General features: G+C 37.3%; 1 protein-coding gene across 2 annotated transcripts; it reads right to left on the reverse strand.

Moving 5' to 3' along the window:
* Positions 1–189: 189 nt before the first annotated feature.
* Positions 190–14342, reverse strand: LOC143887534 (cationic amino acid transporter 2, vacuolar-like). 2 transcript variants are annotated; one of them, XR_013254227.1, is made up of 15 exons: positions 13872–14342; positions 9825–10026; positions 9438–9522; positions 8599–8739; positions 8395–8513; positions 8212–8308; positions 7429–7601; positions 7239–7305; positions 3922–4080; positions 3443–3719; positions 3151–3259; positions 2527–2639; positions 2342–2417; positions 1955–2167; positions 190–400 (listed from the first exon to the last, which is right to left on the reverse strand). XR_013254227.1 is itself a non-coding variant. In XM_077391616.1 (14 exons), the coding sequence occupies exons 1-14, from the start codon at positions 14008–14010 to the stop codon at positions 2011–2013; spliced, it is 1914 nt and encodes a 637-aa protein (XP_077247731.1). In that variant the 5' UTR covers positions 14011–14342; the 3' UTR covers positions 1765–2010. The 2 variants fall into 2 exon arrangements, 1 of the variants encoding a protein (XP_077247731.1); XM_077391616.1 differs by lacking the exon at positions 190–400 and having other exon boundaries at positions 1765–2167.
* Between the last annotated feature and the right edge of the window lie 2861 nt (positions 14343–17203).

The following is a 17203-nucleotide window of genomic DNA, read 5'->3' on the forward strand; positions in this document are numbered from 1 at the left end:
GACCGTTTCGGTTTTTGGTGGTTTTGGTGTCGGTCTCCACCGAAATCCAAAATTTCGGATTTCGGTCGAAATTTAAAACCATGGTGCTGATATCATTTCCCTTTTAAAATATTTTTGGCCTTTTCTACATTATTTTTGTTGACAATGATATCATCATCATTTAAAAAACAAACAAAAAAGCCATTCGGATGATTGAATAAGTGGGCTCACTTATACTTATGCCCCATATTTTTTAAGGTACGAGCATGCATCATATAACAACTCTAGATATACATGAACCAGCCACAGCAAAAGCAAGGTCCCACCTTATTACACATCATGCACAAGCACACCGAAATCCGTCCTAGTCGCCACCTTGATCTTCAAAAACTCTGTCCTTCACAAACTCCAACCCTTTCTACTGTATAAGGGCAGAGACAGGAGAGAATGTTAGAGAGTTAAAAGGGAATGGTGAATAAAATATAAGCTTGTCAAAAGACTGGTTATTTTAACTAGACTCTCACAAAGTAGGAATTTTGTTATGATTTTCCTTGATTTCTCAGTTTTAAAAGATCACGAGTTTCCGAATATCAACGGATCATCACATATTAACAAGGTAATTATATTTACGTGTAGTGTATATATTGAGTGATCTAAACACACTCAAATTAAATGTAATTAAATATAATACCAATCCTATAAATAATTCCTTAACATTGATCATTGCATTGCAATGAGTCCCAACATTGGCAATTGCCACTCTAACATGTAAGTATCCTACGTCATGGCAAAGAGTTCACCACAATGACTTTTCTGGTTAAGTGTACTGCGTATAAACTATTATATTATATTGTGCATGTAATTCAAATAATTTTGAAAAAAATGAATATAAACCCATCTTCCGCTGGTCGATCCGTCGAACATGTATGTGTTTAATCATTGAATTATTTTTCGATCCTTCGCACTTGTATTTAATCATTGAACAAGGGCTTGTTAGGCAATGCTTCCCATTCTCTCTTTTCTGGACCGAACAGAGTGGGTGAAAATGGGAAAATGAGAATCAGCGACGCTACATTACTTCTATATCACTTCAAAAAAAAAAATCCTCCTCCAAAGGCAGGATTTGGAGAAACAGGCACATTGGGTCGGATTTGCTTAATACATTCTACCTACTTTTTCCTTTTTTTTTTCATTTTCCGCAAAGTAAAAGCTCAAAAGCGCCACGAAAATATGGTTGCCAAACACAGCCTAAGCTATTCCATGGATTGAATACTCTACTTGGATGCTTTAATCTTGGATAAAGCCCTGGGATACTGCATGAAAAGTATAACCAATTCTCGACGTGAAGAGAGGATAGCAAGCCTATCCAAGGATAAAATAAACCCCAACTTCCCATCCCCATGTAAAAGAGCTCCTATAGGACCCACAACCTAACATCCTATTTTAGCTAATACATCTACTTAACCTCAGTTCCTTTGCATTTAATTAGCCATGTTTTATCCAAGAAAATAAGTATATGTTTTAATTATGTTTCATCAGGAAAAATAAGTATAAGCATAGTAAATTTATGTGTTTTTAAATAGAAAAACACGCATTTTTCTGAAAATTTCCAATCTCTCCCTGAATATTTCCTGATTTTTTCGAACACTTCCCTCCCAGAATCATTCCCCAACCCGAATTTTGTATTTATCAAATGTAGTAATATAACATTTCAAGCTATATATCTTGAGCTTTTTGGTTTTGGGGAAGCACTCACATGTATAATTCCATCCAAAATATGTAAGAGATCGATAATTAGAATTTCTTTTAGCATAATCCATGAGATTATGAAACATCACAATAAGAGTATCACATCTATGGAAGAACACATTTGCAATCTACTTACATTTTCTATACAGATTCAAAAACATAACACAACGTATCGTAAGATGCAGTCAGGAAGGTGAGAAAATCAAGATTTATTCCACAAACAGACCTCTAGCGAGTTTGGCATCCTCATAATGGGGCAGATGACAGCTTGGTAGGGTTCTTCTAAGCAAGAATTTCTGAAGAGCCTCCATAGATCTCGTCTGTGTGGGCGGTGGGCACGTAAGCTGCACCCATCAGAGCGCTATGGGTCCGCCCGTAGAATAAATAAACAAATACTCCGATTACCAGCCATACAGACACGCGAATCCATGTGGCAGTGCTGATGAGTTAAAGAGAGTAATGTTAGAGAGCCTTAAACCAAAGTGAGTATGTGTTTGGATCAAATCCATGAGCACGGATTTACTGAAGTTACAGTGTAACAACCAAAAGAGAAAAGGCCAATGGTAGGGCTTTTACTCGAATGAAAAATGGAAAACACAGTCTGGGTACTTACCTGAGATTTATCAATAAGTATACATTTATGAGAATGCTAGAAACGGGAAGGAGAGGGACAAAAGGGCAAATGAAACCTGCAGAGATTAAAGCAATCTTACTGCGCATAGCCTATTCAGTGCATTGATGAGCAGGTACAAAGCAAAATGTGTCTACAAAAACTAAGATATAAAAAAGGATGTTTACCTCCAGTGTGTCCGAAGCTGTGCCGACCATCGTCTTGGTCAATCCAGAAGAGCACAATTAGACCACACAAAAGGAGCAACCCACCAACTAAACAAGCTGATAGTCTTACAAAGCTGATGAAACAACCAAATCAGGAGACAAAGCACTCTAAATCCAAATAATTCACTGGAATATTACTATTGGACTTATACCCAGGGACAAGATGTTACAACTGTGCCACCCAGAAACATCGAAATAATACTATATGTTAAGTCATGAGCAATCTACTGCAAATCAAATTGAATTGTGCAATTCTATGAGGTAGAGAGCAATCAACTTGTAGGCATGAGTGGAACAGAACAATTTGATTTGAATAATCAGATCAAAATTAATAAGATTTTCAAAAATTCTTTTAGAAAATTAAGACAGAAAAGGAATACTTAAAAATATGGAAAACAAAAACAAGGCCAATCAGCTATATTTTAACATTTCAAAAAGACACTTCTCTGCAGTAACAAACTGTATACTATATATGTAGCATTGGGATCAATTAGACAAATGGCAATATTAATATGTTATTCGAAATTAACTTTGAAGTATATATGGGCCATAAAGTTGAATAGAGGGCATCGAGACATGACTAACCGGGGAAAAAATTCAGCTGAAGCCCCAGAAGTGAGAATGAGCACTCCAATACAAACAAATGTTATGTTCAAAGCTGCTACTCTTCGCCTTTTTTGTTCCTTTAATTTGTCTGCACAATTCAATATAATTGACATGATCACTTGTACAAAATCCATGCAGACCACAAACCCATGAAAATAAGATTTGTTTGGAAAATTTACCATAAAAGTAAATGGGAAACCCAAATAGGTGCAGAGCCAGATGACAAAACTAAACAACATAGAATAAACCTCCGCATCTAACTTTCAATTACCTTGATCAAATTCCTTCACAATAAGAGGATAAGCAGCTGATGCTTGTGCATCATTTGGGTAAAGCATGCTATCTTGTGAACGTTGATTACTATCCTTATAGGCCGCAACAAGATCTTTTGGGTCTGCATTGTTTTCCTGAGTATTATATTGTAACAATACGGAATCAATTGATTCCTGAGGTGATGGCGGCATAGGTACCTCATCAGGTGGGACATATCTGAGGATCAAAATAGAAACTGCAACAATGGTGAATGCAAGGAGCGTGCCCACACTAACCTGGACAAAGAGCAATTTAATCTTACCTTTATTTTCTGAACTTAATGAATGAGAAGTTCAATTTTCAGGAGACAATCAATGCACTATTTGGTACTAATTTATTTATTCATTTTCATTTCTTTTTAAAAAATTTCAAAAGCATGCCACCATTGCAATCCCAACATTCCATGATATCTGGAGAGAGTACCCAACAGTAGCATACCATTCCAGCTAACTGAGAAACATCCATGAAAAACGCTAACGTTGCAGCACAGATCCCAGTCACTACTGTGCCATTGACAGGAACTTGGGAACGTTTGTTAATATTTGAAAAAAATGGAGGCAGTAGTCCATCTCTAGCCATTGCCATCAGTATCCTAGGCTGAGAAAACATAGACAACAAAGGAAATCACAAAATCAGTGAGTGATAGGAGTGAAAATCAAGCATATCTAATCATATCGAGAAAAAAATGCCATGATAAAAGAAGTTAGAGATTATAAAGTTGTCCATGATGCACTGTGAATACAAAGATCAAAACCTTCTCTAGATAGGAATGGTTCTCCCATGACACAGATTTAAGAAATGTGCACTGAAAGAAGGTTCCTAGAATTATGCAGTTGAAGGGTTTGTTAGAGGGTGTGTGCAAAAAACTATGGAGAGTTCACAAAGATGATGTTTTTTATAAAAAGTAGGACTCCGCTAATGTAGGGTTCTCAATCTAAACAAACCAGAAGATATTTTCCTTGGATAGTGTCAATTGTAAATAGCTGCATATTGTTAGAGTATTTTCAAAATAAAAGTAGTTTTGAAAATAAAAATGTATTTTGTTTGTAGAGTGGGTTGTTTTGAAAAGAGGTGAGAAGTACTTTGTAGGAATAGTCACTCTAGGAATAATCTGGACCGTAGAATCGCGAATAGGCGCGATCTAATGGTTAGATTTTGTTCCAATCTTAAAAGGTGCCTTGAAGGGGTGTTTTCCAAAGAGAAAAGACACCAAACTGAAAAAGGTGCTTTGAAGAGGTGTTTTCCAAAGGGAAAAGACACCTAATACTCTATAAATAGAGTAGAAACCACCCATTTAAAAAAGGAGTATGAATTTCCACTTAGGAAATTCAAATATGTGAGATTCCAAAGCAAGATTCACTCTCTTGAAAACCTTTGAAAATTATTCTTTACATTTTATTTCTTCAAAGTTTGTTCTAGTGTACAGTTATTCTAGACAAACAAACACTAGTATCTCAAACACTAGTCAAATCTAAAAGGTGATTTGGAGTATGTTTCCGTTTAGTGCAAAACGTCGACAAACATTCGGTGAAGGGTTCACCTGGCTTCATTGTATCTTGGAGGCGAATTCGTGGTACCCCTTGCACACAATTGGTGGGGGCGAATATCGTCTTAAGGAAAGCGACAACGCGCCTTGAAGCATCTCATTTCCATCTTCCATCATCTCCACCAAGAATCATTAATTTTTATCCAACACATATTATGGTCTATAAAAGAGTATAGGCAGTATAGGGGCATACATGTCATTCATTGATTCTTCATTTTATTCTGCATTACTGGAGTTTAATTAATTTTACATTGCACTTTATCTATGTTTTTAAGTTATTCGTCAGTAACTAGGACAGGGCACATGAACTCAAGGGCAAATTCTCTCCAAATGGGGAGAAACGATGCACAGTAGGTAGCACAAAAGTATTTGGATGCTCTGGATCAAGTCAAGAAGAAGCCCATCAAATTTTTACGTAGAAGCCCTTATTTTACCATGGCTGGAAGTGAAACTGCTCAATTGATGCCCCAATCCATTGATCGAGATACCTAATCGCCGATCGAGGCACATCACCATCAATTGAAGGATCCACTAAATGATCAAGGAATAGGGCGAAACAGCAATTTCACAAGTTATTTTTAGGGGATTGATATCAGCACAGCCATGTTTTAATAATCCATATTTTAATAATTGCACAAACCTAGATTGTCTGTTCTATTTCAATTGACTTTTGAAAACTTTTTGGGAACTTTAATGACCTTTGACAGCTCTTAAATAATAAGACAAGATGGGTTAGTGTAGATATCAAAACATGCATGTGCTGATATCATTTCCCTATTTTTATCATGTTTTCCTTTTCATTTTGTTTCCTTTGCTAGATGAATGTGTTGGTTTAGGGTTCTTTTTTTATGTAGTGCAGGTAGCCCAGAAGTATCTACACATCCTTGATCAATCTAAGAAGAAGCCTGCCAAAGATTTAGGGAGAGGCCTGTGTTTTACTGCAACTAGAAGTGAAATTGATCTATGGATTTCCCAATCCATCGATCGAGGTACCTAATTGTCAATCAAGCTATATCACCATCGATCGACAGATCTAACCATCGATTGAGGAATAGTGCAGAACATCAGGTTTGCAAATTATTTTTCGCATGTTATTGTTTTCATTTTGTTTCTTTTTTATTTTTGGACGATTCATGTTAGTTTATGGTTCTTTCTTATTCTATGTGCAGCAATTATAAAATCATGTACATTCTTGGATTTGCGATTAGTTTTTGAGATTTTTGAGTTTATACACCTCTTTTGGAATAAAATTAGAAGGGGAACACTCTTCTCTTCCTAAGTTCTACTGTTCTTGGATTTAGTGACTTGCAAGCCACATTCCTAGAAGTAAATTTTGTGCTTCACTATACAAACTACATCACTTCTACTAATTTGTTTAAGATACTTAGGATAAAGAATAAAAAGAGCTTACAAGGACTCATTAAATAAAGAATCAAAGATAATAATTGTACAGCATATAATTTATCTTTCCCTTTTGTTTCTGATAAAAATTTCATTACAATGGCCACATACCAGAGGCAGATCCTTTTATTCCAGCATAGGACACATTAGATCCTTCTGCCCTTAAAAAATGGAGGAATTGCATTTTTGTTTAGTATCATAATGTTTTTTACTATACTTGGTCCCTACTTACACATATACAGAGGTGGCACACATCACAGGTTTGGTGTTTGTGGAAGACACCCCTACAGTTTTTTCATGCAATTCCATTTATCATTCTTAAATCCATACGATAAAACTAACATTAAAACCACCTGCAACCATCGAATTTCATGCATTCCAATTCTTTCATGAACCTTCTGATGCAAGGTTGATAATATTCAGGAGCATTTGAATCTGGGGTAAAGATTTTTAGGGAAACAAATAATCACATTTTAAAAAGTATTCCACGGAAAACAGTTCCAGAGTCTAGGAGGAATGAAATTTTCCCAGGAGGAGACAAGGAAAATCTTTTATTCTAGAAAAAAGTACCATTGAAAATAAGCTAGCCAAACACTGAAAACTCATTTTCAAGGGAATTTTTATTACTCTATATCCAAACATCCCTTTACAGTTACACTATAAATTTAGGAAATTAGTAAGAGTTGTTGAGACCTATATGCAACTGAATCTATCATTGAGTTACATATGAATTGAAACATTCAAGACATATCATAAAACTAGAAAAAAAAACATCCAGAGATACTAATCTGATTAAGCAATTGCTTACCTGAGGAAGAAGCGCTCCAATTAAGGTTGAGCAAAGAGCGGTCACTGCCCCAGCTGTGATAATGTACCTAAGCTCAAATAATTTGTCAAATTGAAAACTGCACAATAATTAAGTTTATCTGGAAAGAAGCAATTTATGATGTCACTTCGGGTCTGAAATCACCATATTTTATAAGTAAAGCATTCCTTACATTGCCCACTGCATCCCATGGATGGCAAACGCAGACGAAATCGGGGTGTCTGGATCCATTGCATAATATGGTACCAAGCCAACAATAACAACAGATACCAACATGTATAAGAAGCAACATGTGGACAGTGCAATTCCTATACCTAGCGGTAGATCTCGTTGAGGGTTCTTCACCTGTGATGCAGATATTTTATCTTTTCAGAACAAGAAATAATGGAAATTCAAGTAGTCACAACAAAATGCATCTATTGAAGTGGCTTTCTGTTCGTGCTTAGTAAATTTCTTTCAAATGTCAGTAAATTAGGACATAATACACAAGTGAAATGATATCAGCACAACCATATTTTGATATTTTCACAAACAGTCTTGTCTTCTAGTATTTAGGCCCTGTTTGTTTTAGATTATGACAACCGATTGTGGAGTCCCCCCGATTATTGGACCGAAAAATGCACTAAATTTTGGGTCCAGTAATTGGTTGGGGACTCCACAATCAGTTGTCATAATCTAAAAAAAACAGGCCCTTAAATAGCTGTCGAAAGGTTATTACATTTCCCAAAAAGCCCTCATAAGCCAATTAAAGAAGAAAGGACAACTGGGTTTTGTGCAAATATCAAAATATGGTTGTGCTGATATTTTCACAAACCATCTTGTCTTTTAGTATTTAAAAAGCTGTCAAAAGGTTATTACATTTCCCCAAAAGCTCTATCAAGCCAATTAAAGAAGAAAAGACAGATGGTTCCCTAATACAAAAACATTTTCAACAGTACCGGTAATATCGTTATACCTCTTCAGCTGTGCTGGCAACTGCGTCAAAGCCGATGTATGCAAAGAAAACAGTTGCAGACCCGGCAAGCATCCCATTAAATCCAAAGGGGAAGTATCTGAGGATCCAGAGATAACAGGAAGGTTTAAATTGTCCGTGAATTATTAAATGAGAGAGAGTGAGTATAATGGAAAAGAAAATTACCCGCTAGGAAGAGAGTATCCAACCCATCCAGTCTGGAAACCAAGGTAAGAACCAGCTATGATGACAAAAACCATGACACAGACATTTGTCGTCGTGACGACAGATTGTGCAAGAGCACTCTGCCAGGAAAAAAAAGAGGATTTGAATTTACGTTTGTAGAGGTTGTATAAACTTTCCTATAAAATACATATCTTATGGGGATACCTCCTTGATTCCCAAACATAATAGGAAAGTGGCAATGAGAACAAGAATAGCAGCACAAGGATCAACCACAATATCAAGACCAGGAATGGTTGCACGGGCTAGAAAAGCAGGCATATTATCTTGTCCACCAAAAAACAAGGCCTGAAACATAAAAAAACATGGATATTCACACAAGTACAAATAAAATCTTGGAAAGCAAGTGTTAAATTAGAGCTTCAAGTTTTAAAATTTTCACTGATAATGGTAATGCTGTATCACAGGTGCAGCAACATGGACTTGAAGTAAACATAACTAAAAAAGACGAGCAAGGATTAGCAAATTCATGAACTGTTTAGAAAAATAGATACCAAAGGAAAATAAGTATTATACAATAGTAAATAACCACAATGGAAACAAGCCATGTCTAATATCTAAATTTTGCAGGTTCCATCCAAGTCACTGTATCAATACTTGTTCAAGAGTCCAGTCAGAACCACCATATTTTAGGATCATAGACGATCCAGTTGTTTAAGATTTGCAGATCAACATACGTACAAAATAAAAATCAAAATTCAACATTTGGGAGAAATTGAATATGGTTGTTTCCAACATCTAGGAAATAGCAAAGATTGGCAAACAGCTTCCTGAATGGAAACTAAAAATTAGAAGAAAATAAAAATGAAGCCTGTAAAACACATTAGAGAATAGGGTCATTAAAAGGAATGCAATTCCAAAGATGATCCAAGTGTAACATATAAAAAAGAACGCCGATTCTCTATGAAACTATTCCACCAGGATGCCTTTTGCATATGGATAAATTACTTAATAGGTATTCCAGTTTGCAAGAAGAATGAAATTACCAAATTTGGTGATATGCCACGAGCAACAGCTGATCCACCAATTGTATATTCCAGTATAAGGGCCCATCCGATCAGCCAAGCAACACTAGAAACAATCACAACACTCAAAATCACCAACTGAAAAACAATCCCTTTCCGATTTAAGAAACAACAAACAAGTATATATCATTTTCACAGGCCTGAAAGTAAGTTGAGGATATCCTAGTTGGCTTATTGAATTAATTAATCACGATAGGAAGTACACAAGAATATGCTAGTGCACAGAGCTTGCTCATTCAAGCAACACTACATAAATCCCAGGATTAAATTGCCTATATGATTTTAGACACTGAAACATGTACCAACAAAGAATAAAAAGCTTGAAAATGATCCAAAAGGTTTCATTACCCTTCACCAACACATATGTATGAGTAGTGATAGGCGCTCCCTGCCGAGGGGCAACGACTCGCAAGCTCCGCATAGCAAAATGCAGAAAGAGCAGCTGCTACTCCAGCTATTAGGAAGGAAATGGTGAGAGCTGGTCCTGAATGCTCTCGAGCGACTGTTCCAACGAGCACATAGACTCCAGATCCAATAGTCGTTCCAACACCTGATTAGAAGCAGAAAATTTTCATTGGCACACCAAAATAGATGTATACATAACTGATATGACTCTAGTTATTCATGCATTAGTCTGCAACAACAGCTAGATAAACAAATCTTAATTATAATAACCTAAGTTTGAAAGAATTACTATTGCTGTCATCATAGAAGAACTGGTGAACGTATCGGTTAGGACATTCATGATGATAATTGGTAAAACAAGACTAAATTAACAAAAGAAAAAAACACTCACGCAGAAAAGTAACTAATTTAAGAAAGCATAATTGGTAAAACAAGACTAAATTAACAAAAACATAAAAAAATCACTCACACAGAAAAGTAACTAATTTAAGAAAGAATAAACAAAAAATTATTTACAAAAGAAGAGAGTACTGGATTTTTCAGTGAATGCATGACACAAGCAGGTCAATGGTTCAAAGCATAAGAATTGCAATTGAATACACATAGACTTAGCTTCTTTGACCCATTTCAGTCATAGGAAGAAGGTACAATCACAGATTTGAAAGCGGAGTTCAAATTCTCATACTTAGAAAATCAATCCACCAGCACCAGGATAAATCCACCCTCCACCTATTCACAAATTTTTTTTTTAAAAAAAAAAAAAACCGGAGAGAGACATGCTCTAACTATCTTCTTGGTATGGGGAATTGATTCTAAGAGCCCCATGGGTTCAGCTGGGCCTTTTGAAATATATCCTATTGGCAAGTGAGACAAGTCCAAAAATATTCTTTTGCATTGTCTCCCATCCTTGGCTGATAAAAGCCTTATTCCAATAGGGCAAGGTGGGACGAATCTCATGCTGCCCCACCCACAATATGCCACGGCACTCCTTGGTTACCCAAAATCTCAGTTATGCAACACAACTTCTTCATTTACCCAAAAAAAAAACCATCCTAGACAATTGAGTTCATCCCAAGTAGTTCCTTCCGTTAAATCTAACAGTGGTAATCATCATCCTGGTTGCTCATTATGATTACTTTCTATGGACATGATTCTAGGTTGCTTAACCTCACCACCCTAATCGATTCTCCTTCCATAGATAAAGTTCAAATGTATTACATAAATAACATCAGACAGCCAAATATAGAAAGACCAGTATACACTAATAGTACACACCTTTAATTGTTGAAGGATACTCCTGCTTGCTGTGCATTATCATCACGAGTGCTCAAAATGAGAAGAAAAAACCTGAACTGAAGTTTTAGGGTTCTGATCAAGATCCAAGCATTTTCTAATACCATGTCATTATCTACCCCAGGTTAGGTTATGGAACTACTAGGAGATTCTGAAAAAAGAGAGGTGACAGAGGATCAAGATGAGAAGATAAGAGAGGGGAAGAAGAGGAAGAGAGAAGAGAAGGGGAGAAAACCCAAAGAGGGACCACATTTGCCACTTAAGTAAAACAGAAGAAAATGACCAAAATACCCTAATACATGTGGTGCATCTTGAGTAAGATCATCCAATTAATCATTATGATGCCCCCTCCACCCGTAGAGGGAGTCTACTGTACTCTTAACGGTCTAACCATCTAGGATGCTTCACTCCACCGCTTGCGATTACCCATTTTTCCAGCAGCTTATTATTACTGTATGCAGTGATGGAATTGAAATTCAGAAACTAAAATATAATAAAAAAAGAGACCTTCATATGAAAGATCTTTGTGAACCGCATTACATTATATTAGAATTATGGAATGTTTCTTCAACAATCACTGCCTCCCTATCAACACCCTCCTTAGCCAATTCATCCACTTTCTCATTTGCAATCCACTAAACATGCAAGAAGGAGATTGGTAACTTTTCTAGACATGGTCCCTAATTTGAGACAAAAGACAAAAGACTGGCAAGATGGATGGCACTGTTCGGGCAACTAATGGCAGCCTAGGAAATGTTATTTGTTGTCCCTTTCGAACACAAGATGATCCCGTTATGACCTGGGTTACCTCTAGGGCTCCCAAAAAATTCAACTCCAATAAGTACGATGCAGGCGACACCCATTTATCAACAATTTTCTTCTTATCTGTCTTGCACCATTCTATTTCATGCCACTTTCTCCATTAATCTCCCACCAAGAGGCCCCCAAGGGCACAATGAGAAATTATTCAAGTAATGATGGAACATTTGATTCTCCATAGGATCACATTAGGAGAAGATACGTCATAAAAATTCTGTTATTTTTTGCTTCCAAATGCCCAACAATATAGCCATCGGTGGTATTTTCCATAGGATCTTTCCGCTTTCACCATGAGAAAGGATAACCACCCACGAATTAGGCATAGGGACTTTCCTCTTTCACCAACGGATCACAATATAGCCATTGCTGGTGATTTTCCATAGGATCTTTCCTCCTTCACCAAGAGAGGGGATCACCACCCACGAATTAGGTGTCCCACCAAGCTAGGGAAAACCCACATAATCCTAAAATCTCCATATAGCGAAGTCCACACAAACAATGCCAACTTGCAGTAGATCAAAATGTAGCTAAAAGATTCTACAGCCTCTTTATGAAGTATACACAGTTCCTCCTCTGAGCACATACAAGCATTTATATTCTCAGCAATTGTTGTCCAACAGAAAGAAGCAACATGAAGGATCAGGGTCTGCCAAACCACCTGAAGGTGCAAGCGAGGACTTACAATTCAGATCAGGGACAAGAAGAAGACTGCACTGAGAAGAAGATATTAGAAAACACACAAGTGAGCACACATATATTGGTTCAAGTGTTCGCAAGAGCTCAAGAAAATTTTCCATCTCCTTGAAGTTCCTTCTAAAAATCTAATCAACCTTACTGTTTACCCAATGATAAAGGTCCGAGATACAGCTCTCCTTATTTAAGGAAAATGCAAAGAGACTAGGAGGCAAGAACAAAGCAGGCTATAGTCTAACCATATCTCCCCTCTCCCACCCCACCAAGAAAAAAACTGATTTCCTCTCTGTTCCCAACATTGTATCTCATCCCAGTAAAAAACTTTTCCTTCACGATGCAAGTAGATCTCCAAGGCCCCAAGCTCGTGCCTTTCCGAAGACAGCTAATTTCCCATTAATTTCAAAGCCATTTACGTAACAATGCCCAATTCCTCTAACCTTTGTTAGGGTAGGTAATTTACAACCAAAAAGGAAAAAAAACCATTTTGAATTACTTCCAGTAAACATCAGAGGCACTTTTGAATCCAGCAAACTTTTACCTTATAATACTCAAATCGAAGCAATAAAAGTGAAAGATCGTTGATAATTTTCCAATACATGAGCATGAAACAGTTTTCAACAAGAATCCAGCTATTAAATAAGTTTTGAATACAAACCCATTACATTCCAATCAACTGAACATACAACATCAATTTGAAATATTGATTCTGAATACATAACAACTAATCACCAAAGTCATTTCCATCTCTCACAGAAACAAAAAGAAGCAAGTGAAAATTCAGCTAAAAATAGACACAAACAACAACAATAGCAAGATACAAAATAAATTCCCCAATATCATCGAAACAACAAACGCAACAAAATACCAAGAAACCTGAATCCAGATCAAAGTTCTGATGTAACGAGCAAAAAATTGAAACATGGGTTGGCATGAACACAATAACTTACACTTTTTCAAGACACACAAAACCAGAATTTCATCAGAATAACCATAAACAACAAAGCCCTAAACGATAATTAAGAACAAAAACCAACCCACAATAGAGAGTGGGGAAAGAAAAAAAAAGACACAAATCAAAAGCAAGTAAAACCCATGTAAGAAAACAAACCCGCCATCCAAATAACACAGAAATCAAGAAAGAATAGAAGTTATAAACAGAAAAAAAAAAACCCAAAAAAAAATTACCAATAGCAATAAGCTGAAGAACAGATAATTTCTTTGCCAATTGTTGACCCTCCTGCTTTCTTTGAACTGAATCAACCTGCTTTCTCCTTATCAAACTCCATGAAAATCCCCCACGCCTTTGAAGATCAACGAATCCCATAAAAAATCCAACAAATTCAAATATGCAAAAACCTTCTTACTTGGGAAGAAGCTGAACTGTTTCCCTGGAAGTAAAGAAAGAGTGATAGAAAAATTAGCTCTAATGACGGGAGGAGACCCACGGTATCATTGTGTGGGTCCAAATGAGTTTATCAATTGCATTGCAATTAATTAAACGGTTATAAAAATTATTTGAGCGAATGATGTTAGCATTTTCCTTTTTTCTTTCGTTTTTTCCCCTTTCGACAGAAACTTGTCCCGATTCAGAGAATTCAATCATGGCGTGGATTGCCCTGCCATTTTGTGCCCACTCTTGCAGTTATTTGTGTGACGCATTTGCAAAGTTTTTAAAGGAAAAAGGAAAACACTTCCAAGACGGGTTTCCGTTTTGGTTAAAAATGATGATGCCGAGAATGACAAAAATACCCTTGAGTAAGGTATGGAATGCAGGCTAATGTTTAATGAAATTACGGATTATGGGCACCTTTTAAAACAAGAACTAAAAAAAGGCTAAACTTCAAAATCAACTGAGAAAAAGACCCCAATACCCTTCTGACGCCAAGAAGAGTCCTCGTATTTAGCGCCCCGTCGTAAACCTCAATCATTCTCTCCGAAGGTAGCTTTTTTCAGTCCAAAAAACAGACTTCTTTGGGAAAATGGCGCTGCATTTAATGCACATCTCGTCATCATTCATGGCACGGCGTCGTGCTACACAATCCACGTTGTAGAAATTAGTAGGGATAACACCGGCGTACAGCAGTAAACGCCGACGTCCTTAACTAAACGCCGACGTCTATATGTAAGACGCTGGCTTTTTTAGTTAAAAAGGTGGCGTTTTCAACGTAGACGCCGGAGTACCTATACAAGACGCTGGTGTTTATTTTAATACGGAGGCGTCTTTGTAAGTACGCCGGTGGCAGTATGACAAAAAACATGTCCAGAAAAGGTACATAGCGCCAAATTTGAATTCTTTTACACTGACGTGAAGTATGGCAAACAAAAGCACATCTCCTTAGACTTGAAAAAACTAGGTAAGATGGGTACTTGAAGAAGCTCTCCTTGAAGTTTGTCTGCGATCAAAGTTGATCTCCATCCCAGAGAGTTAGAAGGTATTGGAAGTTCTCTTTGAAACTCTGTTGAATGTCTGTTTGAAGCTCTCTTTTTTGTATCAACCGTAATATTAAGGGTTTAAGTCACACAGTTCTTTACACATCACTGGCATATTTGTTGTAATGAGTTATTGGTGTGTTTTCTCTTGCTTCTGTTCTACTGAATCTTGACAATCTGGGTTAAGAAGATGGAGGGGGGTACAGTTACTTTTATGGTATATTATGATGGATGTTTGAGGGAGGATGGATCGTTTGATCACATTGGGGGTACTGTGAAGGCGGTAGTCTTAGACCACAGAGTTCGATACTCTAGATTTTTATCTGCAATCTCTAATATCATTCAAACGAGGAAAAATAATGTTTCACTGCGTATCCGTTCTCGATACATTGTGGATCCGTATAAGTACATTCTTTACGATATCCATGACGATCAGGACCTCTCTGCAGTTATGAGAATGTTTGACATGCAAGGGTTGAATGCTATATATATATATATATATATATATATATATATATATATATATATCAAAAATTGGGGTGGCTGCAAGCCATGCAGTGTCTTATAGGTGTGAAGGAGACTCATCAGACAGCGTATCAAATACGCAACAATAATGTGACAGATGAGACCTATAAGCCAGCGTATCCTGTACGCAACAATAATGTTCACGAGGAGATTTACCGGCCAGATCATCCGGTGGAAGATGATACGTATACCGTACGCAACAATAATGTGCAAGAGGAGACTTATCGGCCTGGTCATCCTGTGGAAGATGATACTTATACTGTGCACTACACCAATGTCTATCATGTGTGCTGTAGCTTCCTCAATGTGCAAGAGAATACTTCTCCTCCACTCTGTAATGTAAGCCGCAGCTATTTGAAACGAAGCCCTAATCTTTCGGAAGATAGTAATCCGCTGCCCGATGCATCCCTCCCCGATTCAAGCAGTCCCATTCTCCCAAATTTGTATGCATGTGATGATGCTGCAAGGTGAAATATCACGAGTCATTGTAATTTCTATTTTTGCAGGTATCATCTTAGGAATGGAATCTCTCTCATCACGATGATTTATGTGTTTTTACTATAGGTTTGATTTGAATGAAGATGTGGAGGAGGAGGTTCCTCCTATAGTTCCCGATGCTAATTATAATCCAACGGGGGATGCAATTGACCTCGGTGATGATGACATGAACTACTTGTATGATATGGGTTTTGAGGTGGGCGTGGATGAGGCGACCGACGGAGACGACAATGGGACTGGGAATGAGGCCGGGAAAAATGGTTAGTTATGTTACTCACCTCTTTCCAATGATGACGGTTCCAATCCGAACACATATGATGACAATGAGATGGTCAACTATGAGCTTGGTGATGCATTTGGAAGTGAGGAACAGGAATTGAAGGTTGGAGCCATATTTGAAAGCCTCGCGACATTCAAAAAAGCAGTCGCCCAATATGCACTACGTCGGCGCTTCTCATTCCGTGATGTTGATAGCAATACGAAGAAGTATGCAGTTGTGTGAAAAACAAAAGAGTGCCCCTGGAGAATAAGAGCAATCCTGTGCAACGGTAATGCGAAGGTCAAAACATTTGTGGACGAACATACTTGTACTCCTCAACTACCCGGACATGATCATCCTAAAGCCACATCGGATTGGGCAGCTAAGACTTGGATAGGTAAATTTGGTCATCGATAGAAGCCAATATTATTATTGACTACTTGAAGGCCAAATGGGGTATCACGCTTACCGAAATGCACATGTTGCGAAGGAATTGATTGGTCAACATTTCCTTGGAAGTTATGAGGAGTCTTACGGTCTACTACCGGCATATGCATTGGAGTTTCGTTGTGCAAACCCTGGTAGTTTCATGGAAGTTTACAGGTTATCCGAGTTATCTGGCAGAGATAATTCATTCAGCCGACTATTTTTGGCACCCGTTATCACCGTGGGTGGTACTCACCTACGGGGGAAGTATCCCGGTGTACTGTTGATTGCATGCGGGATGGATGGAAATAATGAGATAGTTCCGTTCACGTACGCTATTGTTGAGAAAGAGAATATCGAGATGTGGGATTGGTTTCTG

The sequence above is a fragment of the Tasmannia lanceolata genome, unplaced genomic scaffold (assembly GCF_043159265.1).
Source record: "Tasmannia lanceolata isolate RefF3 unplaced genomic scaffold, GAP_Taslan_0.1 ptg000012l, whole genome shotgun sequence".
Taxonomy (NCBI): Eukaryota; Viridiplantae; Streptophyta; class Magnoliopsida; order Canellales; family Winteraceae; genus Tasmannia; species Tasmannia lanceolata.

What these genes read in the sequence shown, in the direction of transcription:
- LOC143887534 (XM_077391616.1), bottom strand. Translation starts at nt 14,010, where the DNA reads ATGGGATTCGTTGATCTTCAAAGGCGTGGGGGATTTTCATGGAGTTTG. An exon ending in TTGCCAGCACAGCTGAAGAG is followed by an intron (nt 7,602 to 8,211) that starts GTATAACGATAT and finishes TCTGCATCACAG; the next exon opens with GTGAAGAACCCTCAACGAGA. An exon ending in TGTGAAGGAATTTGATCAAG is followed by an intron (nt 3,260 to 3,442) that starts GTAATTGAAAGT and finishes TGAATTGTGCAG; the next exon opens with ACAAATTAAAGGAACAAAAA.